This window comes from Salminus brasiliensis, chromosome 12 (assembly GCF_030463535.1).
Source record: "Salminus brasiliensis chromosome 12, fSalBra1.hap2, whole genome shotgun sequence".
Lineage (NCBI taxonomy): Eukaryota > Metazoa > Chordata > Actinopteri > Characiformes > Bryconidae > Salminus > Salminus brasiliensis.
This window is the reverse complement of record NC_132889.1, coordinates 35,013,483-35,038,898: the sequence shown is the minus strand read 5'-3', so window position 1 is coordinate 35,038,898 and position 25,416 is coordinate 35,013,483. Positions and strand designations below refer to the sequence as shown.

The 25,416-nt window shown below is 44.2% G+C and overlaps 1 protein-coding gene across 1 annotated transcript; it reads left to right on the top strand.

The window, feature by feature from the left end:
- Positions 1 to 327: 327 nt before the first annotated feature.
- On the top strand, positions 328 to 12,685 carry gfap (glial fibrillary acidic protein). The gene is made up of 9 exons (XM_072694077.1): positions 328 to 856; positions 5,229 to 5,289; positions 5,612 to 5,707; positions 6,450 to 6,611; positions 7,175 to 7,300; positions 7,522 to 7,742; positions 7,980 to 8,023; positions 9,319 to 9,404; positions 9,706 to 12,685. Exons 1-9 carry the CDS (start codon positions 357 to 359, stop codon positions 9,745 to 9,747), a joined length of 1,338 nt encoding a protein of 445 aa, XP_072550178.1. The 5' UTR covers positions 328 to 356; the 3' UTR covers positions 9,748 to 12,685.
- The last annotated feature ends 12,731 nt before the right edge of the window (positions 12,686 to 25,416 follow it).

Genomic DNA, 25,416 nt, shown 5'->3' with positions numbered 1-25,416 from the left:
CATGTCTCCCTCCCTGCCTCCCCCCCCTCTTGCTCTCCTTCAGAGATGAATAGAATTTTCTGTGACTGAATGTAGCCCCCAGTTCACCACACACACACACACACACACACCCCCCGGAGAGTGAGAAAGAGAGAAAGGAAGCAGTTCAGGAGACGTTTGTCGCTGCCCGGACAAGCACAAACAATTTACACACACCCTGTCCACCCCTTCCACCCCTCCTTTTCCCTCACTCTCCCTCACTGCCCTCTCCCTACCCCTTCCTCCTCCTCTATCCCTCCCACTGGACTCCCTCACTCCCTCTCACTCAGTATATAAGGGCCCTCTTTCCCCTCTGTCCAACCTCATTTTGCCCCAACATGGAGAGCCAGCGTGTTCTCTCTTCCTACCGCAAGCGCTTCGGGCCCCAGGGCTCCACCGGGTCCCCTGCAGTGTCCAGCCGCCTAAGCACTGGCCGCTTGTCCCTCCACAGCACCCCTCGCCACCTGACCCTGTCCAGCCCGGGAGCCCTGTCCACCTCCCGGCTGTCCCTCGGTGGCGATCGGCTGGACTTCTCGGCCGATTCTCTGCTGAAGGCTCAGTACCGGGAGACGCGCACCAACGAGAAAGTGGAGATGATGGGGCTGAACGACCGCTTCGCCAGCTACATTGAGAAGGTGCGCTTCCTGGAGCAGCAGAACAAGATGCTGGTGGCCGAGCTGAACCAGCTGCGGGGGAAAGAGCCCAGCCGCCTGGGGGACATCTACCAGGAGGAGCTGAGGGACCTGCGGAGACAGGTGGACGGCCTCAACGCAGGCAAGGCCAGGCTGGAGATCGAGAGGGACAACCTGGCGGCTGATCTGGTCACACTCAAGCAGAGGTAGGGAGAGCTTTGCGGCCTGAATAGCAGTTGAAGGGCCACTCTGGTCCTGGAGTACCTCTAGTACTTGTCAGGCTCTGTATCTAATAAATGATTAGGCTTGAACACAGTATATATGCAGCTGAATACAGTACATGCAGGTGCCCCAGGAACTATTTGGACACTTGTACCATACTTAAAGATGTTTTAAGGTCCTATCAAACTAGGTGGCATTTTAACAGACCATTCTAAAGCCCTATTAAGACGGGATTAGATTTACACAGAGAGGTGGGGCTGTGTAATTATTATCAGAGTATCTCAGTGATTTTAGTCCCATCCCAGGTCAGTCGTGTTAATGGACGATGCTCTCTCTCTCCCGCATCAGTAAAGATTCTGGCACCTTTTACCTTCTGTAAAATGAGCCACAAAAATAACCTCTGGTTGTATTAATCCCATGCCAGTCGACGTGTGGGTAACTATTCCAGCTTGAGGAGGCATTTCGTTTAGTCGGGTCATTCAACTCTGTGGCAAACCTCCTCAGAGGGGTGACACTGCAGGCAGCTTTAGGCCAGTCTATAGCCTACATACACGTTGAACATGTGTCTCATACATTTCACTGCTAAATGTCATCATTATAACAAGTGGGTTATGAGATAGTTGTTATTATCGTGTGTTTTTGGAGGTGACTGCAGTGTGTAAATCGAGTAGCTACTTCTAGCTAGTTCTCATCCTGTACAAATCGGTCATAGTTTTCATAGTTGTCCTGCAGTATAATTACACTCCGCCTCCCCATGTACCCCATGTTCAGACTGTAATCTTCTTTCAAAATAGGCTTTTGAGCAACATCCTTAATACATTTACACACATCTGAGTTCATCCTTCAATCACTGAACACAAGCTTATTGATGCTACTGTAAGAGCATCAATGCCTGGGGTTCTTATCAGAGAAGTTGGGCTATCATTTATCAAAGGTAAAGGTGCATGTATTTGTCACTGTACAGCGAAATGTGTCCTCCGCATTTAACCCATCTGGTAGTGAACACACACACACACACACACACATGTGTTAGGGGCAGTGAGTACACACAAACCCAGAGCGGTGGGCAGCCAACTCCAGCTCCCGGGGAGCAGAGAGGGTAAAGGGCCTTGCTCAAGGGCCCAACAGTGGCAGCTTGCCGAGCCCGGGAATCGAACCCACAACCCTGTTATCGATAGCCCGCCGCTCTAACCGCTGAGCCATCACTGCCCCGAATCATGATAAAATTCTTAGAGAATAGCGTGAATATCATCAGAACTAAACCTCAGTAACTACAGGGACTTCTGTACAAACTAGTGGGGCCATTCTCTGCTAATAGCTGTTTGTAATAACGATTTCAGCCTGCTGGCGGGACATAGGCTGTTTAAGGGGTTAAACTGCTTGGAACCTCCGGTGGTTCCTGACTTCCTCACTGGTATAACTCAGGAACACCTCAGCTAGTTTGCATTGCTTTGCATGTAGTTACTGATTAGTAATTCTTATGGATGAAGGGAATGAAGGGTTAAAGAATACAGAACAAAAGCATTCTTTAATCCTTAAAATATCATAGTCTACATCGTCTATCGTGAAAATGTGTCGTGTAACATGATCTAATATTTTCCCAGCCCTATTTTACAGTACCTTTAGTGCAGTGGGTGGATTTCTTCTCCAGGCTTTCTCCATAGAAGTGCTAAAAGTGTTTTTCTTTTTAAATGTTCTTAAATATTTTAATGGCGTAACCTGAAGAACCTACAGAACTTCATTAAAGTTTACCAGCAGATAAATAGCAAAAGTGTCCAAATACTTTTTGTTTTTTTTTTAGGGTACTTTAGTTTATAATTATATCTGTTTGAATAAGTAAGAAAAAGAGAGAAAAATATATTTATACATTTAATACATTTTTCTTTCCTTATATATTCCTAAACTTCAGTTAAAGTTTAGTCTCTTCTAGTTTGTTTCAAGCAAAACCTACGCAGCATTTCTGTGCACTCAGCCGTGGCTCTCTAATGCATGCCAATACTCAGAGCACCAGGGGAGCTTTACGGGCGGCAGATGGATGGATTGTAAAGGAATTCTCCGAGGTCAGCGGGGATGCCAAAGAAATGCGTCTATTCAAACGGAGCTCTTTGAATTGTGTCTGAAAGTTGCCACGGCAACGGGTGGGTTGAGACGCTGGGCGTACATAGGCTGGGATTATTTCAGCTGTAAATTCTGATGTTCGGAGTGAGCGTATGAGGAGTCATAACTCTGTAATGGCAGAGGACCTGAGAGCTTTCCGTCGGTCCGTCCGTTCGTCCGTTCGTCCATCCATGCATGCATTCATTCATTCACTTGCCATTCTTTTCAAACGTGAGCCTCATCTTCTCCCCTCCCTGTTCCAGAGGCGGGTACGGTGGGGGCAGGGAGGATCACAATAGCCCCTCTGCTAAGCCCTCAAAAGCCTTATGCAGATGTCTTGTTGTCCCAGCAACAAGTCACATTTTTTAACCCAATGTCTCCCAAACAATCAGCTGCTGACTCAGTAGGCGTGTTGGCATTAGCTACGCACTCCAACCACCACCGCCACCAACCCGTTTTCTCACGGCCCAGATACAGGAGACCAACCCTGCAGTGTAAACGGACCACCTAAAAGTTACGGACTGGACCTACATGGCTAATGTAGCTAACAAGGAATGGAAGCCCACCCCAAATCACAGACTGACCTGCTTAGTGGTTAAACTGTGTAACTAGCAATAATTAAGTGCGGCCTATGGGAGGTTAGGAGAAAGCGCTGTTCTTTCATTCCCCCCCTCCCCCACTCCCTGCTGGACCAGGGGATCGAACCAGTGATCTCCTGTACCCGACCCACTTTACTAACCTTAAGGCCATAGCTGCTTAGCATAAGTGATGGTAAGCAAGAGATATGGACTATCCTACCTCATCAACTCGTCCTAAGGTGGAGCAGAGGGACTACCACTATCAGGCCCATCAACCTGTGCTCTCTTGCATGAGTAGTGGTATGAACTTATACCTATTCACCAAATTCCATGTCTGTGTGACTTTTCCTTTAGTTTGTGTAGAAACAAATACATCAAAATAAATCTACAACAGATCACATCACCTGACTACATTCTGACATCATTTTTTTAGCCTCTTTGGATTCAAAGGGGTCAAAAGGGGCTGCCGTTTTTACAAGAGGCACCCCCTTGCATCCTCTCTCATAAGACTTGCCTTGGTAGGTCACCTAGGTCCTTGCTTAGTGTTTCCTCTGGCTGGGGTTTGCTGTAATAGTGATTAGAACAAGCTCAATTTTACTTAGTTTTGTTAAAATTATTATTATTATTATTATTATTATTATTATTCTACCATTGTGGAAACTGGTAACCATAGTGTCAGATTATGTGTGTGTGTGTGTGTGTGTGTGTGTGTGTGTGTGTGTGTGTGTGTGTGTGAGAGAGAGAGAGAGAGAGCGAGAGAGAGGAAGATAAGGCTAAATAAGGCTACATATCTCATCACACTGGCACCTCACTGTAGACCTGCACCTCACACCAACCATTAACACACTAAATACACCTTCTAAAGACTCTCCCTTACACACCCACACCTTCACACACACCCACACCTTCACACACCATCAAAACCTGTGAATTCAACATTCAGCATTATCACTGAAACCTAATGTAGAATGAACAGTCGACCCCACATTTGTAAGACTGTGTTCCATCCATATACTGTGATCGTTGCTGTTTAGCTCCACCCACTCAGTAGCTACTTTCACAGTGAGGTTCAGTAAGAGCTAAAACCCTCCTTACAGCATTCTAACACTATTATTTACCATTAACCTCTAATAGTGTTTACAATCACATTATAATCAAGTCTACAAGCTCTAATTAGCAATACTGTTTATATCTGCACTGAACATACCAGGATTTTTAATCTGCTGCGTTTGTGGCTTTATGTTTTATGTCATTTCAGGGAGCTCTATCCAGAGACCGTTATTCCCACACTTTATAAGTGCATTGCTGCATATGACACTTCTGATGTCAACGTCAGAGACCTCTATCTATCTATTTATACACACGCTTAAACTCTTACATTCCTACAAATGAGTAAATTACCATTTCTTGCTTTGTGTTATTTAATGTTTAATCTTTTTAAAATGTTGCATCATGGATCTGAGAGTAACGCAGTTTCAATCCTGTGTCCTGTCCTGTACATGTTACAGGTTTGACAATAAAGCTGACGTCAGTGATTACAGTATAATAATGATAATATAGTAGATAACATAATAATAATAATAATAATAATAGTTATCACTTGGAGGGATTATCATACAGACTGACTGAAGCAGTGTGTGTTTAGAGCCGGCGTGACTCTCTCTGTTTCTGTGTGTTTCAGACTTCAGGATGAGATCACACAGAGGCAGGAGGCTGACAACAACCTGAATGGATACAGACAGGTAACACACACACACACACACACACACACACACACTCACACACACACACACACACACACACACACACAAAACTTGATCCTCTAAAAGGGATTTTGAACACCTGAAAACTCCCTGCTTTCACGCTTCTACCCTTCTTTCCTCTCCATGTTGAAGAGAGCAGAGATGCCTGGAAACTGTGTGTTTTGATATTAAACTGAGTCTTGCTCTCTCTCTCTCTCTCTCTCTCGCTCTCTCACGCTCTCTCTCTCTCTCTCTCTCTCTCTCTCTCTCGCTCTCTCGCGCTCTCTCACGCTCTCTCTCTCTCGCGCTCTCCCTCTGTGAGGATGTGGACGAGGCCGCTCTGAACAGGGTGCAGTTGGAGAGGAAGATTGAAGCCCTTCAGGATGAGATCAGCTTTCTGAAGAAAGTCCATGAGGAGGTGAACTCTCTCTCTCTCTCTCTCTCTCTCTCTCTCTCTTTCTCTCTCTCTCTTTGTTAAAGGGCAAGTCCACAGAATTTTCAGAATTACTGAGATGTAAAAAGAGGGGGGGTAGTTCTGGGCAGTGTCTGCTGTACAGGGAAGTTCTACCAGTTTTGTCATTTGGAAAAACAGTCATTCGGAGTGGGGTTTTGTGTGAAATGGGTCACTGTAGAGAACCTTGCTGACTCCCAGAGTTGGTGAATGGAGCCAGGGATCATCAAACATCCACTTAATTGACTATCTAAACCCACCCAGGTCTTCTGGGTGTTATATGGAATGTGACTGATGGTAAAACAGTGGCAAATCTGAAAAAATAAGGTTTCTTTGGGGACTATTTTGTCTTCGCTTGTATCCCTCCACCATGAATGAATCTTAATACACATGCATTGTAGGCCCAAACGTCCTCAGACCTGTGGTTAAACAGTGTCTCAGGGATCAGGCAGTGTATTTATAATCAGCTTTTGGAGGAACGTGACCCTTCAGATGTCTCTGGTTGCATTCACTTCCACTGTGAACAGTTCTGAGACTGTATGCTTCTGGACAGTGACTTTATTTACATCACTTCACGCAGAAATTTTGGAAAATGGGTGGAGTTCCCCTTCCCTTTACCAAACCCCCACCCTCAAAACTATCCTTCTCTTATTCTCCTTCTCTCTCTCTATCTCTCTCGCTCTCTCTCTCGCTCTCTCTCTCTCTGTAGGAGATGAAGGAGCTGCAGGAGCAGCTGATGGCTCAGCAGGTTCATGTGGATCTGGATGTGTCCAAACCGGACCTGACCGCTGCACTGAGGGACATCAGAGTGCAGTATGAGGCCATGGCCTCGTCTAACATGCAGGAGACAGAGGAGTGGTACCGCTCAAAGGTCAGACACAGATACTATATTTTGGAGCATTGCTGTGATTTGATTGCATTCACCACTTTGATATTCACCACCCCACCTCATTATCCCCAACACAGTCCCACTGCTCCACAGCTCAATGCTGGGGGGGGGGCTTTATACCCCTGTAGCCCACGCCTGGCATTAGGCAGCATGGTGCCAATAGGTTCATGATGTTTATCTGCTCCAGAGAGTCCTATTCTATTGGCAGTACTTCTTCTCTACAGGGACTAGACAAGTACTGCTAATAACATTTGCACATCTGTGTCAGCAATGGGTGCAACTTAAAGTAGCTGGAATGGGTGTCCACAAATATTTGGACAGTCATTTTTTTACTTTTTGGCATAATGAGAATCTGGCAGTTGTTCTAGACATCGGATCAGAATTTCATGATAATTGGACCAATAGAAAAGCTCCAAAATGACTTGGATTAAAATATGTTTACATTGACTTCCATTGAAAGTTAAGAGGTTTTTTTATTCCTCCTGTAAAGTTTTGCCATGACAATCCCAGTCATTTTCTTTTTTCCTGTCTCTTGTCCTCCCTAGTTTGCGGATCTGACAGACGCAGCCAATAGGAACGCGGATACTCTGAGGCAGGCGAAGCAGGAAGCCAATGATTACCGTCGACAGATACAGGCCCTAACCTGCGACCTGGAGTCACTGCGTGGAACCGTGAGTTTATTACTCGTGCATTAATAACACTGAGCTCCCAGAACCATCACCCAGCTTCTGTTCACTGAGCTGAACCCCTAAAACTGCAGGAGGGTTACTGACTTATCTGAGACTGTGTCTATTTACTTTCTCTCTCTCTCTCTCTCTCTCTCTCTCTCTCTCTCTCTCTCTCTCTCTCTCTCTCTGTGTCTCTCCCTCTCTCTCTCTCTCTCTCTCTACAGAACGAGTCTTTGGAGCGTCAGCTGCGTGAGATGGAGGAGCGCTTCTCCATGGAGACAACAGCGTATCAGGACACAGTGGCACGTCTGGAGGATGAGATCCAGACACTGAAGGAGGAGATGGCTCGACACCTGCAGGAGTACCAGGACTTGCTCAATGTCAAACTGGCCCTGGACGTGGAGATCGCCACCTACAGGAAACTCCTGGAAGGGGAGGAGAGCAGGTGAGAGAGGAGGGAGAGAAGGATGTAAACTGATCAGCTATAATATTAGCACCACTGACGGGAAGGTCATCGCTAACGACTGTGTAATACAGGGACAAAGTCCTCCTTTTAATCTCTAGGGGGCGCACTAGGACTTTAAAAATCGCATCAGTGCTCACGTTTCCCAAAAACTCTCAGACGTGTTAAAAGTGGACTTCCAGAGGGCCTCTGTAATGACTGTGTGTGCTTTCTTCTCAGGATCACGGTTCCTGTGCAGAGTTTCGCTAACCTGCAGTTCAGAGGTGAGTGAACACTGTGCTACTTCATACGATGTCCTACCAACTACACCTCACCGGACACTTTATTAGAAACCCCTCCCTTTAGCTCCTCATAGTTGATGTACAATTAGAAGACTGGTGATTTTAGATTAGATTAGGTTAGATTTTATTATCCCACATACTGCCTCACACCCTGATCAATAACAGCAATCATATTGATTGATTGAATGTAAACAGGAAAACACACTCATTGCTCACCTAATAGAATTAAGAAATTGAAATAGACACGAAAGTATTTCAGTGAGCGGTAGCACAAGGTAAGGGTTTCTAATAAAGTGACCAGTGAGTGGAGGCACAAGGTAGGGGTTTCTAATAAAGTGACCAGTGAGTGGAGGCACAAGGTAGGGGTTTCTAATAAAGTGACCAGTGAGTGGAGGCACAAGTTAGGGGATTCTAATAAAGTGGCCAGTGAGTGGAAGCACAAGGTAAGGGTTTCTAATAAAGTGACCAGTGAGTGGAGGCACAAGGTAGGGGTTTCTAATAAAGTGGCCAGTGAGTGGAAGCACAAGGTAGGGGTTTCTAATAAAGTGGCCAGTGAGTGGAAGCACAAGGTAGGGGTTTCTAATAAAGTGGCCAGTGAGTGGAAGCACAAGGTAGGGGTTTCTAATAAAGTGGCCAGTGAGTAGAAGCACAAGTTAGGGGTTTCTAATAAAGTGGCCAGTGAGTGGAAGCACAAGGTAAGGGTTTCTAATAAAGTGACCAGTGAGTGGAGGCACAAGGTAGGGGATTCTAATAAAGTGACCAGTGAGTAGAAGCACAAGGTAGGGGTTTCTAATAAAGTGGCCAGTGAGTGGAAGCACAAGGTAGGGGTTTCTAATAAAGTGGCCAGTGAGTGGAAGCACAAGGTAGGGGTTTCTAATAAAGGGGCCAGTGAGTAGAAGCACAAGGTAGGGGTTTCTAATAAAGTGACCAGTGAGTGGAGGCACAAGTTAGGGGTTTCTAATAAAGTGGCCAGTGAGTGGAAGCACAAGGTAAGGGTTTCTAATAAAGTGACCCGTGAGTGGAGGCACAAGTTAGGGGTTTCTAATAAAGTGGCCAGTGAGTGGAAGCACAAGGTAGGGGTTTCTAATAAAGTGGCCAGTGAGTGGAAGCACAAGGTAGGGGATTCTAATAAAGGGGCCAGTGAGTAGAAGCACAAGGTAGGGGTTTCTAATAAAGTGGCCACTAAGTGAAAGTATAAGGTTGCTGTTTATAATAAAGTGGACAGCTGCAGGTTATTTGTCCTAATGTACATCGTTTCTTTCCCTGTTTGGCTTCAGAAACCAGTATGGACACTAAACTGACCCCAGAGGCTCATGTGAAGAGGAGCATTGTTGTCCGAACTGTTGAAACACGTGATGGAGAGGTAATAGCCACAATACCAACGACAACTTAACATTACAACATCACTTAACACAGGGAAATAACCAGAACGACCAGCAGACGGTGCTACCGAGCCGTGGCCAGACCGGCAATTTTCAAAAAGGCCCGAAGACAGAAACGTGTACTTACCCTGCATCACCAGCAGAGGGTCGTGTGCTACATTCCTCCATGCTAAACTGATTTTCCCCCAGCATGAGCATTTTGCTTGTCAAATGAGGCGGGCTGCTGGGGGACTGCTCCCCTGCTGTCTGCTCTGATTACACTCATGGCTGTCTCTCTTTCAGATTATAAAAGAGTCCACCACGGAGAGGAAGGACCTGCCATGATCTCACACAGCTGCTGGATCTAATGGCAGTGACGAGGACAGGCCTGAGACGGGCTAGCCTTCAGTCTCCCTCACCATCGAATTCACGCTAATGCTTTCAGACACTGATCATAGCTCACCGCCCCCACCCCCCCTCCATCTCCATTACTCTGGGTTCACGCTAGGGCCTGAAAATGCTGTCACAGACACCGATACTAATTTTATGGAGCTAAAAACACACAGCTAAACACTAAAATCAGCTGATCTCATTGTTTTTAACCCAAAAAGTTATGCTCATGCTAAATTCTCATGGCTTATTGTATCAATGGGTATCGGTGTCAGGCAGGATTGGATATTGAAGGGAAAAAATAAGGCATGGTTACACTCCTCTAAAGTAAAAAAAGCCTTACTTTGAGGCATGGTAGCTTTATTTTCACTACAATTTTACTAGAGTCCAACTTAAAATGATACAGTAACTGATTTCAGGTCATTTTTTGAGTCACAAGTTCTCCTAACTCACATTTTTCACTTCTACTTGAGCCTCAAAAACATTAATAAATGAGCTGCAACTGAAACTGATTCAATACTGTGTATTCTCATCTGCAGGTAAGACCTCTCCCTATCACAGGCTATCACCTTCCTATTCTCAGACTCCTGTCCATGGAGGACTGTTGGTAGTGTTGCAGACATTTGAACGTATGATCTCCTAAATCTCTTTACAAGCAGGCAGTTAGACAGTCACTCCACTCTAGAGCTGTGAAGCCATGCACATTTCTGTGGCTCTAGGCCGGCAGTTCTGACCTACAAATGGGAATAAACAGTAAAACAGATTGAGGGGGTGGAGCCACGGATTAAACATCTTACACAATAAAGCTGCAGCTCATTTCCTAATGTTTTTGAGGCCCAACTAAATATGGATTGTTGACCGAACTGAGATGCAGAAGTAATAAATCACGTGACGTTCGCGCTCTGTAAGATCAGTTTAGGTTGATCTGATAAATCTAAGTCTGCGGGATGTTAACATCATCTGATATCATCTGATAAATGACATATTAGTCAGGGTCAATATAAAACCATTCAGTGGCCCTGTCCAGTTACTCCTCACTAACATAATTTACAAGCGAGACAAATCTTGATAACCCAAAAAAATCTTTTCTCTTATTAAATAGCTACAGAAAAGGAGTGTAAGGTAGAAAGCGTAGCACTCATAGTGCCCAGTTAACGGGATCACTGGCCAGTTTCAGGACGGCGGCTTATAACACAGTTGGCCAGAGTGCAGGCTGGGAAATGTAGTTTTTTAAAGTTGTTAGGGCTAACATAGTTTTTTTTTTTGTCAACAGTTAATAGTATTTTTACTTGCGTTTGTTGTCGTAGGGTCTGCTAGGGGAGAATTAGGCAGAGAAACGTAGTTCTGTGTGTAAGTGAATGGTCAGCGTGTAGGTATGGCAGGAGCAGAGGTCAGTGGTGCTAAAAACACAGCTGGATGTTGGGAACTGGAGACGTAATTTGAGAGAGACTCAGACAGGTGAATTTGCTAGAGGTGCTATGAGGATGGACGTTTGTACACTTTGTTGACCTGAGTGTGGTGTGTTTAACACTCACTGTACTGACATGCTGCATTCAACTGAACTAATTGACGTGTGCATTATTTCACTATATAATACATGAATACAGTATATTCGGCTGGATGCAATATATTATATTCATATGGAAATTATGTAGACTTTTGAAATAGCATAATTTACATACTGAACTGTGCAGACGTTTTGGGCACCAGTTGAAATGATGATGGAAATTGGTGTGAAAAGCTGCTTATCTGGGCAGTAAGTGTTTATTTTCTCAGTATAACTCTGATATTAGAATAAACACTACAGAAAGTGGTGGTGGTTCTCCATCACTGTGCTCATTAGAACATCTCCAGGGTTCTCCTCATGGAGTCTAGTATTATTTAGAGTTCTCCTCAGATCAACACCTGGTTTGGTGGTAAATCAGGGCTTAATGATGGTAAATCAGGTGAGCTGCTGCTGCTGTTGCTGCTGATGGAGCTGAACACATCCTCCACGCTGTGCTGGCTGGACTGGGGGGCGTCCAGGAGAAACCTGGAGGAACCGAGCTCTGTTCTTCAGACTAGCTCACCGACAAGATCTCACTACTTTCTTTCTTCAGATTGAGAAGCTCTTGTTTCTCCTTTTTACTGGATTTATGTTCAGCTGCTTTATCTGTTCTGATGAGATCTGGAGCTTCTACAGTAAAAACTCTCTCACTGCTGAGATGAGGTGCCTACAACTTCTGCACAGTGCTGTATAGCATTGCTTCTATGGCTGGACTGATTAACCTGCTTATGTCTAGCTGTGTGTAGAAACCAACACATATGCACACACGCAGACACACACACACACACACACACACACACGCACATATAGACACACTCATGGTCAAGGTGTCTGTGTGATTGAGTGAGCACAGACTTGTGAGTTTGAAAGATAGCAATGTGTGTGAGTAAGTGTGTGTGTGTGTGTGTGTGTGTGTGTGTGTGTGTGTGTGTGTGTGTGTGTGTGTGTGTGTGTCTCTACACTTGCAGAAGTGAAGGTAGGTGGTATTCTGACAGCAGGCCTTGCCGGCAGGAGTGAAATTCTCCTTGTTAATCAGCCATTACAGCAAGTACACTGACCTTTAAACCCGTCCGGCACGCCTCAGTATGCGTGTCAGTCGCTCGTCAGTCGGGCAGCTTGTGTGACTCTGTTTCTTACACATCTGTTGCATTGTCCTGTTGTCTGTGTCATGTCCTGCTGTCCAGAGGTCCAGTGTATCGCGCTCCTATGAAAGACTTCCTGTTAGCACTGAGACGTGTGTTTATAACAGTCTTAAACTAGATAAGAATTCTAGTCCTGAGTTTAGGATCTCATACAACTGCTGTGGCTAAAATCAGCTGTATTAATAAAAAATCATTCCTTTGATAACAGTGTGGACTGCCTTGCTTTTGACTTCAGTGTGATTAATATTGGGGAGGATGTGAACAGAAAGTGAGTGTAACAGAGTTAAAGTGAGTAACAGTGTGTGAGTTAAAGTGAAGGTATTACAGTTTTAATTACACTAAGTGCAGTTGAGTGAAGGTGAGTACAATAAAGGGAGTATTGTAGAGTTAAATAAAGTGCAATAGAGTTAAAGTAAGTTAAATAGAGTTAAAGCAAGCATAATAAAGTGAGTGTAACAGAGTTTGTGAGTGAATAGAGAGAGTGAGTGAGTGGAATAGAGAGAGAGTGAATGTAATACAGAGAGTGAGTGTAATACAGAGAGAGAGTGAGTGTAATAGAGAGTGTGATAGAGAGAGAGAGTGAGTGTAATAGAGCGAGAGTGTAATAGAGAGAGAGAATGAGTGTAATAGAGAGTGAGTGTAATAGAGCGAGAGTGTAATAGAGAGAGAGAGTGAGTGTAATAGAGAGAGAGTGTGAGTGTAATAGAGAGAGTGAGTGAGTGTAATAGAGAGAGTGAGTGAGTGTAATACAGAGAGAGAGTGAGTGTAATAGAGAGTGTAATAGAGGAAGAGTGAGTGTAATAGAGGAAGAGTGAGTGTAATAGAGGGAGAGAGTGAGAGAGAGAGAGTGAGTGTAATAGAGAGTGAGTGTAATAGAGGGAGAGTGAATGTAATAGAGAGAGAGAGAGTGAGTGTAATAGAGAGAGAGAGTGAGTGTAATAGAGAGAGAGTGTAATAGAGGAAGAGTGAGTGTAATAGAGAGAGAGTGTAATAGAGAGAGAGAGAGTGACTGTAATAGAGAGAGTGAGTGTAATAGAGGGAGAGAGAGTGTAATAGAGGGAGAGAGAGTGTAATAGAGAGGGAGAGTGTGTGTAATAGAGGGAGAGAGAGTGTAATAGAGAGAGAATGAGTGTAATAGAGAGGGAGAGTGTGTGTAATAGAGAGAGAGAGAGAGTGAGTGTAATAGAGAAAGAGAGAGTGAGTGTAATAGAGAGAGTGAGTGTAATAGAGAGAGTGTAATAGGGAGTGAGTGAGTGAGTGAGTGTAATAGAGAGAGTGAGTGTAATAGAGAGGGTGAGTGTAATAGAGAGAGTGTAATAGGGAGTGAGTGAGTGAGTGAGTGTAATAGAGAAAGAGGGAATGTAATAGAGAGGGTGAGTGTAATAGAGAGAGAGTGAGTGTAATAGAGAGAGAGGGAATGTAATAGAGAGAGAGTGAGTGTAATAGAGAGGGTGAGTGTAATAGAGAGAGAGTGAGTGTAATAGGGAGTGAGTGAGTGAGTGTAATAGAGAGTGAGTAAGTGTAATAGAGAGAGAGTGAGTGTAATAGAGAGAGAGAGAGTGAGTGTAATAGAGAGAGAGTGAGTGTAATAGGGAGTGAGTGAGTAATAGGGAGTGAGTGAGTGAGTGTAATAGAGAGTAAGTAAGTGTAATAGAGAGAGAGTGAGTGTAATAGAGAGAGAGAGTGAGTGTAATAGAAAGAGGGTGAGTGTAATAGAGAGAGAGAGTGAGTGTAATAGAAAGAGGGTGAGTGTAATAGAGAGAGAGTGAGTGTAATAGGGAGTGAGTGAGTGAGTGTAATAGAGAGTGAGTAAGTGTAATAGAGAGAGAGTGAGTGTAATAGAGAGAGAGAGTGAGTGTAATAGAGAGAGAGAGTGAGTGTAATAGAGAGAGTGAGTGTAATAGAGAGAGAGAGTGAGTGTAATAGAGAGAGAGAGAGTGTAATAGAGAGAGGGAGTGTAATAGAGAGAGTGAGTGTAATAGAGAGAGAGTGTGTAATAGATAGAGTGAGTGTAATAGAGAGAGAGTGAGTGTAATAGAGAGAGAGTGAGTGTAATAGAGAGAGTGAGTGTAATAGAGAGAGAGAGTGTAATAGAGAGAGTGAGTGTAATAGAGAGAGAGAGTGTAATATAGAGAGAGAGTGTAATAGAGAGAGAGTGTAATAGAGAGAGAGAGAGTGTAATAGGGAGAGAGAGTGTAATAGAGAGAGAGAGTGAGTGTAATAGAGAGAGAGAGTGTAATAGAGAGAGTGAGTGTAATAGGGAGAGAGAGTGTAATAGAGAGAGAGAGTGTAATAGAGAGAGTGAGTGTAATAGGGAGAGAGAGTGTAATAGAGAGAGAGAGTGTAATAGAGAGAGAGTGTAATAGAGAGAGAGAGAGTGTAATAGGGAGAGAGAGTGTAATAGAGAGAGAGAGTGTAATAGAGAGAGAGAGTGAGTGTAATAGAGAGAGTGTAATAGAGAGAGTGAGTGTAATAGGGAGAGAGAGTGTAATAGAGAGAGAGAGTGTAATAGAGAGAGTGAGTGTAATAGAGAGAGGGAGTGTAATAGAGAGAGAGAGAGAGTGTAATAGAGAGAGAGAGTGTAATAGAGAGAGAGTGTAATAGAGAGAGAGAGAGTGTAATAGGGAGAGAGAGTGTAATAGAGAGAGAGAGTGAGTGTAATAGAGAGAGAGAGTGTAATAGAGAGAGTGAGTGTAATAGGGAGCGAGTGAGTGTAATAGAGAGAGGGAGTGTAATAGAGAGAGAGAGTGTAATAGAGAGAGTGAGTGTAATAGAGAGAGGGAGTGTAATAGAGAGAGAGAGAGAGTGTAATAGAGAGAGAGAGTGTAATAGAGAGAGAGTGTAATAGAGAGAGAGAGAGTGTAATAGGGAGAGAGAGTGTAATAGAGAGAGAGAGTGAGTGTAATAGAGAGAGAGAGTGTAATAGAGAGAGTGAGTGTAATAGGGAGCGAGTGAGTGTAATAGAGAGAGGGAGTGTAATAGAGAGAGAGAGTGTAATAGAGAGAGAGAGAGAGTGTAATAGAGAGAGAGAGTGTAATAGAGAGAGTGAGTGTAATAGAGAGAGGGAGTGTAATAGAGAGAGGGTGAGTGTAATAGAGAGAGAGGGAGTGTAATAGAGAGAGGGAGTGTAATAGAGAGAGGGTGAGTGTAATAGAGAGAGAGAGTGTAATAGAGAGAGAGAGAGTGTAATAGAGAGAGGGTGAGTGTAATAGAGAGAGGGTGAGTGTAATAGGAAATGACAGTGGGTCTTCTGATGTTGCCATACAGGGAGCAGACACATGTCAGGGGTCAGCGTGTTTGAGTGATGGGGTGTGTGACGAGGGTCAGTGACAGGGAGTGTATTCCATGCTGTGTTTGAAGAGAACAGGACACACTGTCTGAGGGGCTGAGTGATTACTGTAGACAGACAGTGGGCGAGATAAAAACACTGCAGTGACTCCAGCGTACAGTCTGTGATCCACCCAGCTGCTGAGAGAAGGTCAGACATTCTCTTCATGGACATTTCTATATACACTGTTCAACTTCCACAGACCTTCATTTATTCATTCGTATAAGGAGATATCTCTGAGGACATTCAGTAGAAGAAAGTCCACTTTCATTAGAAGGAGATCAACAAAGGAAAGGGCAGGAGCTTCCAAAGCTGGAGTTCAAAGATTTCAGAAAATGGGATTCCTAACAACCATGCAAGACCTGGTAGACCACCCACACTGTCCCCTAAAAGCCCTTAAAGCTTTCATCTTTCAGAGAGAGGAGGACATTATGCTCCACTCTCTCTTCAGATCTAAAAACATTTACAGGTGTTTCTGTCCTCCATCCTTCCACTGTGAGAAGACGATTTAATGCTGTGGGTCTGAAAGGATATGGACATGGTTAAGAAGCTCTTACTGAGGAAAGCATCCAGATAAAAACTGCTAAAGCTGCTGCTGCTCTCGGAACAATGGACTAAACATCCCAGGAGAGTCCAGACCTCAACATCATTGAATGCTTTTGGGATGACTTGGGTCCCTGTCCTTCTTAGACGGAAACCTGGAGATTTCTGCAGAAACACTGAAAGTATGGTGGCGTCGCTGCACAGCCTGGTCCACAGACTGTTCCATTTGTGTGACCTAGGAGGGAGTTTTCATAGGACAGTCCCACTGAGGACGCGCCCTACCTCGACCGCAGCCTAAGCTTTGGAACGCAGCTACATACTCAGAACCAGTCGTTAAGGTTAAGGTTAGGTTCAGATTAAAGTGCAGGTCTAGATTAAGGTGTATGTTAAGGTTAGGTTAAGGTGTAGATTAAGGTACAGATTAAGGTTAGGTTCAGATTAAGTGTAGGTGTAGATTAAGGCACAGATCAAGGTTAGGTTCAGATTAAGTGTAGGTGTAGATTAAGGCACAGATCAAGGTTAGGTTCAGATTAGGTGTAGGCGTAGATTAAGGCACAGATTAAGGTTAGGTTCAGATTAGGTGTAGGTGTAGATTAAGGCACAGATTAAGGTTAGGTTCAGATTAGGTGTAGGTGTAGATTAAGGCACAGATTAAGGTTAGGTTCAGATTAAGTATAGGTCTAGATTAAGGTGTATGTTAAAGTTAGATTTAGGTGTAGATTAAGGTACAGATTAAGGTTAGGTTCAGATTAAGTGTAGGTCTAGATTAAGGTGTATGTTAAGTTGTAGATTAAGGCACAGATTAATCTTAGGTTCAGATTAGGTGTAGGTATAGATTAAGGCACAGATTAAGCTTAGGTTCAGATTAGGTGTAGGTGTAGATTAAGGCACAGATTAAGGTTAGGTTCAGATTAAGTGTAGGTCTAGATTAAGGTGTATGTTAAAGTTAGATTTAGGTGTAGATTAAGGTACAGATTAAAGTTCGGTTCAGATTAGGTGTAGGTGTAGATTAAGGTGTATGTTAAGGTTAGGTTTAGGTGTAGATTAAGGTACAGATTAAAGTTCGGTTCAGATTAGGTGTAGGTGTAGATTAAGGTGTATGTTAAGGTTAGGTTTAGGTGTAGATTAGGATATAAATTAAGGTGTATGTTAAGGTTAGGTTTAGGTGTGGATTAAGGTGTAGATTAAGGTTAGGCTCAGATTAGGTGTAGGTGTAGATTAAGTTTTTAGGTGTAGTTTTGTAGTTTTCGCTTGTTTACAGTAACGCTAGATTTGAAGAGTCGATTCTCAGCCGTGAGTCGACTCTGACAGGAACCTCCTACGCTAGTGGTCGTATGTCCTCTGAACATAAAAACTGGCCATTTTACAAGACAAAGCAAATGACCAGTGTGGAGGTTTTCACTGTGAGATCAGGCCGTACGGTCAGTAGAGCTTTAGCATGATTCTGAAGCTCCACTTTATGGTAAAAAGCTACATAATGATGTTTTAACACATCTTAAAGCATCAGATGTGATTTAATGGCTTAAAGGAAAGCTTTGTACGCCTTACTGCTGTCCCTCTGTACCTCCTCATAAGCGCTCATGCATCTTTCCTCCAAATCCAGCTGATGATGTGACGGGAGGAAGAGTTCCATAAAAGCATGAGGGGCTCACTCTGGGGGGCCTGGCTCCAAGCACAGCTCTCTGACTCTTGGCTTGAGTTAACAGGAAAAATGTATCTGGAAAATAGGACATATTGAGTGAGTCATTTAGGGTGCTGCGCTTTGGAAGGGCAGCTTAGAGAGGACGATGACCAACATCCAACACCTAACATCACCAGTAGATCTGAGTCACCATTTACATGGAAGGACGAGCAACTGGTCTTCCATTGGATCAGGTCAGGAACAGGTCTTTCTTGGATCTTTCTGGTACACTCTAAAAAATAAAGGTGATTCAGATGGTTTTTTGAGTGATGCCATAGAAGAACCTCTTACGGTTCCATAAAGAACCAGGTTTGTAATTACAAGACATTTGAGAGAGAAGACCTAGAAACCAGAAAAAATGATCATGTCAGTTCCATCAGCACTGAACTGGCTTCCTACACGAGTACAGTCCGAGTACAGCACAAATCCTGAGTACACGCGAAACCTCCTTTCCTATTATGAGCCTTTTCCTGTATCCCCCCCTCCCCAACCCTAGCATAACCTACCAGATAATCTTCAAGTCTTCAAGACGGACACAGGGAATTGTGGTAAACTGAGATGCTGGGGCTGTCATCCCACTGCTTGCATGCAACCACTCAGGTTTGTGGACGGTGGAGCAGATAGATGCCAGTGTTTCAGGGTGCTCCCATGTCTGTGTTACCTTCTGGCATTCTCCTTTTAGTTAGGCTGTTATAGTCAGATCTGATGGAGCCGCTAGCCAGTGTGACTGACTGACCGTCGGGCTCGTCTGCTACTCTCGCCAGCCCCTTCTCACAGTGGAAGGATGGAGGACAGAAGGACCTGTGGATGTTCTCAGATCTGAAGTAAGTGAAGCTTAATTTTCTTCTCTCTTTTGATAGCGGAAGCACTAAGTGCTGTTGTGTATCTGATGGGGCAGTGTTGATGGTGGTCTACCAGGTTTTCCATGGTTGTTTGGAGTCAAATCTCCTCCGAAACATCTCCTAAAACAGAAGGCAGAACATGGAGTTAATGGCTGTTCTGATAGGAAATTAAATACATGAAGGTGGATATCCACATAAACCTGTGTTTAAGGATCACACAAGAAATGAACCAGCCTGATCTGAGTCGCTGTTGGTGATTGTACCCCTTACTGGCTTTGCCCTATAAGTTCACGTCATGCCCAAAAGGTCACAGTGGACGCAGCAAACATGCCATGTACAGGCAGAAAGCAACTCCGGCCCATTTCGCCATCAACACATTCCACGTGCTGATCCGAGAGTGATAATCTCGGCACCCTGTGCGGACCTCTGGCTGCCCGCGGCATGCCGAATGACATTCCACTGTGGACTCTGCTTGGACGGAGAGGAGAAAAGTCTTATCTGGGAGGTGGGTGAGGGAGTTTATTGAAAGATAGCTGAGCAGCTTCTCAGGGAAGTAATCAGACAGCTCCTCATATTTAACCCTGCCTGATCCTGCAGCGCCGCTGATTTACACACACTCACACACACAACCTGAGAATCTCCGCACTTCACGACAGCAGCGGCCAGCACTGTCAGTCGGCATTATAAACCTCTTTCGGCTTCTCTCTAGCTATCTCTGGAGGGACGCTGACACACAGGCTGAGAGTGTTGGTCTGTCCCGGCGAGTAAAGTGATTATCCTCCTCTAGAGATGAGAAACACTTAAGTGGGCTTAATGATGAAGGTGTGACTGAGGGAGATTTGTGGAGGTTTTTTTCTTTGCCGGCTGTTGTCACTGTGACGAACCAGTTCTAACCATGGAGACAAACATTTTCAACAGACACCTTCCACAAGTTGGCCCTGGGTCCTGTACAACGGCAACTACACTTAAAACGAAAGCTTGGCTTCCGTATACTGTAGACAGTGGCCTGGACGGTGCCCTAGAATGAAAAACTGTGTTATCTTCGGCCCAGTGGAATAATAAGAGTTCAGTACGTGGAAGTGACAAACTGGGAACCTCAAACGCTGCCGTTTCTCCTTCAAGACAACATCCAGCTGAGCCAAAACAGAGCTGTGAAACAGGCCACTTCCAAAACCCCCAAACTGTTACATCACAGTCTTGACTCGCTATGTTTACACCCCCAGAATTGACATAAACCCCACTAACAATGAACCCCGCTTCATTGTTGTTGATACTGGAGAACAGCTCATCACCTCCAGACGTGGCTAGTTATTGGAATATGGGTTGCTACGGGAACCAGGCCTCGTAACCGTGGCTTTTCCCTTCCTCAGTGTCCGCGGAAAAGCACCTCAAACTTGACACGTGATGAAGCCAAAGCTGCTGAGGCAAACAGTGCTGCCTGCTATGCTAAAAGCTAACGCTAGCCGACACTAGCTTTTACCTCTTCTTCCCGTCGTCCGCTCCGCCAAATACAAACTAGGCTGTCTCAGCTGAACCAAACTGGAGCTTTCCGAGGGGAAAGCACAGGCTTACCTTTTCTACTGGTGAGACTGAGCGAGTTAAAGCAAGGCTAAAAGCTAACCGACTACAATCTCTTCGCACATCAGAACTGAGAGGACACAGCGAGAGGACAGCAGCACAGTACACAGTACAGTCCGCTAAGACTCGGGAACAAATACAGGGGGTTTGGTTCAGTGTTAAAACTGTGCTGTAATATGTGGTGCGATGTGATAGGTGCTGTGAAACCAGCCAATCAGAGCAGAGCTGGTCATTTTTTCATGGGTCCTCCACTGCATTTCGAGGCAAAAATAACAGGGTGGAAAACGTCCCCGGCTCACCTTCTTCTTCTCTGCATGAAACACAAGTATACAACACCCTAGCCTTAATCTAACCCTTCAATCTAAGCCTAAACCTAACTCCAAAAGGGTAAGGATTATGGTTAGGGTTATGGTTAGGGTTATGGTTAGGGTTATGGTTGGGGTTCGATAGTCAACAGACACTCATTTACATTCAGATCAGTGACTTTAATAGACGTTCAGTCGAATGCCAGCTGAATGTCAGTGGAGCATCTACGAGGCGTCTACAACAGACCATCCAAACATCCAAAGTTCTCCCATAAAATCACCATAAACAGACTCAGCTGATGGGTTTTAATTCATTAGGTTGTAGGTTGAGAAATTCTCGACCACTTTACAGTGCACCAGTCAGTCAATCTTCAAACCAGTATGAGGGTTAAAGAATACTTAGCCCCAGAGTTTATTCTGTGCTGTGGTGATATGTGTATATATATATGTTGTGTGTGTGTGTCTGTGTGTGTGTGTGTGTGTGTGTGTGAGAGGGGAGTTATCAGCAGTAGCAGAGCCAGGCTGTGCAGCAGGAGGTATGTGGAACAGATAAAACACTTCAGAACGCTTTCTGTGCTCAGGCAGACAGCGGGAGGACCGGGACAGAGCATTTTCCACTGCGAAACTTTACTGGAGGAGAGAGTGAGAGAGAGAGAGAGAGAGAGAGAGAGAGAGAGAGAGATTAGCAGTAGTGGTCATATTTTGGATTGCAGTTTATGAGAAACTCTAATAATGTCCCAATAATGTCCCTGTAGCCCTGCACTGTGTGTCTCTACTGTCTTCTCATGTATTACCTTTAGGGTGGTTTGTCTTGATCTATCATTAGCAAGATGACATACATGCCTGACGTGCCTACTGTCCATCATTTTAATGCAAACTACGGAGTTTTAATACTACTATATACTATACTATACTACTTTAATACTTAGAATGTCGCACACGAGCCAAAAAACAGCCCTAAAATGCTTGCGTTATCATGCGTTATCACGTCAGGGGGGCACTAACACCTCCCAAAGTTTTATGGAAAAATCAAGAAGAAGTGTAACAGCCAAAGTAGATCTAAATACAGTGTGAAACCGAAGCACAACAAAGATTTTCAAAGCCTGATTTAAATAAAAAAAGAATAATATTATACCTGTAGAGAAGTACTGCCAATAGAATAGGACTCTCTGGTGCAGATAAACATGAACCTATTAACTGGCACCATGCCTAATGCCAGGTGTGGGCTAGAGGGGTATAAAGCACCCCCCAGCATTGAGCTGTGGAGGAACTGTGTTCCCTGTAATGATGGATGGTGCTCCATCCACTACTTTAGGAAGGTTGGGGAGTTGGGGGTGATGAGGTGGGGTGGGAGTCATCCAACATCCTGACCTCACTAATGCTTTGGACTTTTGTCCAAACAGTGTAATTGAAATGTTCATGCAAATTACAGCCACATATAGAGTAAATATTTGTAACAGTGAGAACATTAAGGCGTCTTCAGGAAGTGAATCTGAGAAACTGCTTAACTGCAGTGTGTTCTACTCTGACCTCAATCAGCAACAACACAAACAGCCCAAACACACACTCCTGCCCCACCAGCCCGGGGTCACGGCAAGGCATGTGCTCCTGACGGCTAAGTTTAGCTCTCATCTCATCAAGACCACTAAGACAAAACACAGAACATGTCCTGTACCGTGACACACACACACACACACACACACACACACATACCACACTGGCCTGCACACTCTGACATGTGCAGCTGAATCATCTAAACCTGGTTAAACAAAAAAACAAAAACAAACCAAACCTCTACAATAAAATAGCATAAACATTATGAATTATGTTGTATATAAACTTGAATAACACCGATCATATTTATAAACCAGAACTACTCCTATCTAGACTGACTGTGAGGGTCCTGTGGAGGGCCCTTACAAAGGGGCCCCTCAACCAAGTCTATTCACATTGTTTTGAATACATGACAAAACATTAGAGGAAAACAAACAATGCATATGACCAAAAGCAGAACATGCACAAGGTGTCCAAAAGTTTGTGGACACCCCTCTAATGAATGCATTCAGCTACTTTAACTCCTTAACACTCCAAGGTTTATTACACACTAAGTCATACTATTAAGGGACGGCAAATTGGTGGGGCTGTTCCTCAGCAATGGCCGGGCCATTGGCCATTTAAGGGATTAGGTCGCATCCATTGCTGACACAGAAGTGCAAATGCACTCAAATAGCTTTTCTAGTCCCTGTAAAAAATATTGCCAAAAGAATAGGACTCTCTGGAGCAGTTAAACATGAACCTATTTGCACCATGACTAATGCCAGGTGTGGGCTAGAGGGGTATAAAGACCCCGGTATTAAGGCGCTGTGGAGCAGTGGAAGAACTGTGTTCACTGGAACGATGGTTGGTGCTCCATCCAGCACTTTTGGGATGAGCTTGAGAGATGACCTGACTAAAGTAGAGACAATTACACCAACAAAAGCAGAATACACTTTTTAATACCCTTGATTTCAGAAGAAACAATAAATGAGCAGGTGTCCCAATACTTTTGTCCATACAGTGACGCTCCTCAGATTCTGATCAGTGAGCTGGGTTCTCTGTATTCTCCTCCTTTCCCGTCCTCATGTAGGTCCAGTGTGTGTTTAGCTGAGGTAGAGAGAGGAGTCAGAGAGAGAGTGTGACCCCTTCAGAGACCCCGGCAGAAGACGAAACGATTCTGGGCTAGAAAACGACAGCTTAAAGTCTATGTCTCATAAACGGCGACATACATTTCACAAACCTGAAACTATGCTTGATATATTGGTGCTGATCTTATTTGGACTCTGCTTGGCTTTCCACGAACTAGGAGACAAGACACACCACTCCAGCTGTGTCCCGCTGCTTTATTTGGCAAACGCTGTGTGTTGGCTTCACAGAACGAGGGGTGTTAATCTCATTTTATTGGCTTGTTGAGCTTCTCCGAGCTTCTCGGACGTTATTAAACTCCGGGACTGTGCCGCATCCTTTGATTGATCGGCCTCTTTCTCTCCCCCCCAACCCCCACCCAAGAAAAAAAACACAAGAGCCCCTGGAAAGCGTCTGAAGATTTGAAGATTTCAATGCTACAGTATGGTCTGGAGAAGCAGGAGCACAGCCGGAATCAGAAGGGTCTCTCTCATGTCCACACTGACTTCATTCACACGAATAGTGGGCCTTGCTGAGACTCGAGCTTGTCTCGGAACGAATGCTTTATCCAGATGTAGTCCATTTCTATTTACGGAATTTAAGTGATCCGGACTTCCGACGTCTGGAACCTCTGGCACTTTGTAAACTGTACATTAATGAACCCTTAGGCAGTGAAATCGTCTTAAATCTAGTGTAAATATGTGGTATTTGTCATTTTGAGAGAGCAGTAAGATCTTCCCAAGAGTGTGTAACTGATATTGAGACATTTTTACTTGCTTTTTAGTAATTCTTCAAGAATCTATAAATTAAATTGCCAGATTTTGCTTATTTAAAAAAATTAAAACATTTTAAAGCAGCATTGTCTAAAATCCACTTACTGTAATGAACCCTTTTTTCATTTCATATTTGAGTCATATTTGTAAAATCCTGTTATCTCAGCTTATCTAGAGATCCATTGGTCGCATTTTCTTTAGAGGTGGCTCATAGCACTAATTACACTTCCAGACTGTAGGGGGAGCCCAGGAGCAAGAAATACCCATTTTCGCATAATGCTGCTTTAAAAGATCTACACATGCAGTAGATAGAATTGCTTCAAACACTCACATGCTGTTAATATTAGACCCTCAGCCTAGATTTGAGGTGGCATTGGGGATTCCCAAGAGAGTCTAAGCGCTTAAAAGCATTTGCATGATTGGCCGATATGGCCGTGCACTGAACATACACTTCCACGTTGATCTCCCTCCCATGAATTTCTCAGGAATTGTACTGAAACTCATGCCAGGATTTAGACTCCAGGCTGCATTCACACTGAACCCCTTCCTTAAGTCTGCCAGCTTTCACAGTTGTGGTGTGAGACTTGTGATTTTAGGCCTTTTCTCAAGCTCTTACATGGACAAAGAAATCATAAGGGCAGTTAAGGGCAGGCCGGCCTGCACGCTCAAAACTCTCAGAAAAGTGACTGTTGGTTTTTACAGCATGGGAACTTCAGGCCATCGACTCAGATGTCTTTTTATCTTTCTCAGATTGTCTTTTACTCTGATTGCTCTGAGCTACTCACTGGCTATCACTAACTAGAAAGCACCAAGGAAAATGTATTTGAAATAAGTGCTTCCTCAGTGTATAAATGGTCCGTCGGAGGGCTGAAAGTGTTATTACACACCTTTATTAGCAGAGAATAGCCCCATCGGTTGGAACAGAAGTCCCTGTAGTTACAGAGTAATAGCTAGTGTGTAATAAGCCCTTCTGCATGGGGTTAAAGGTCCTGTATATGATTTCAGTACAATACCCTTTTTGTAAAATTCAGTGAATATTGCCTCCACATGCTTTATCCTGTGTGATAGGTTGGTAAATGACCTATTTTTACTGTTTCAGAGGAGACCAGTATCGCTTTGTCCCGTTTGTGAATGTTTATGAGAGAGAATCACAACTGGTTTGCTGAGCAGCAGCAACTATAGCAACAGTTTGCTAGTGCTAACCTAGCTAAAGCTAATTACTTGC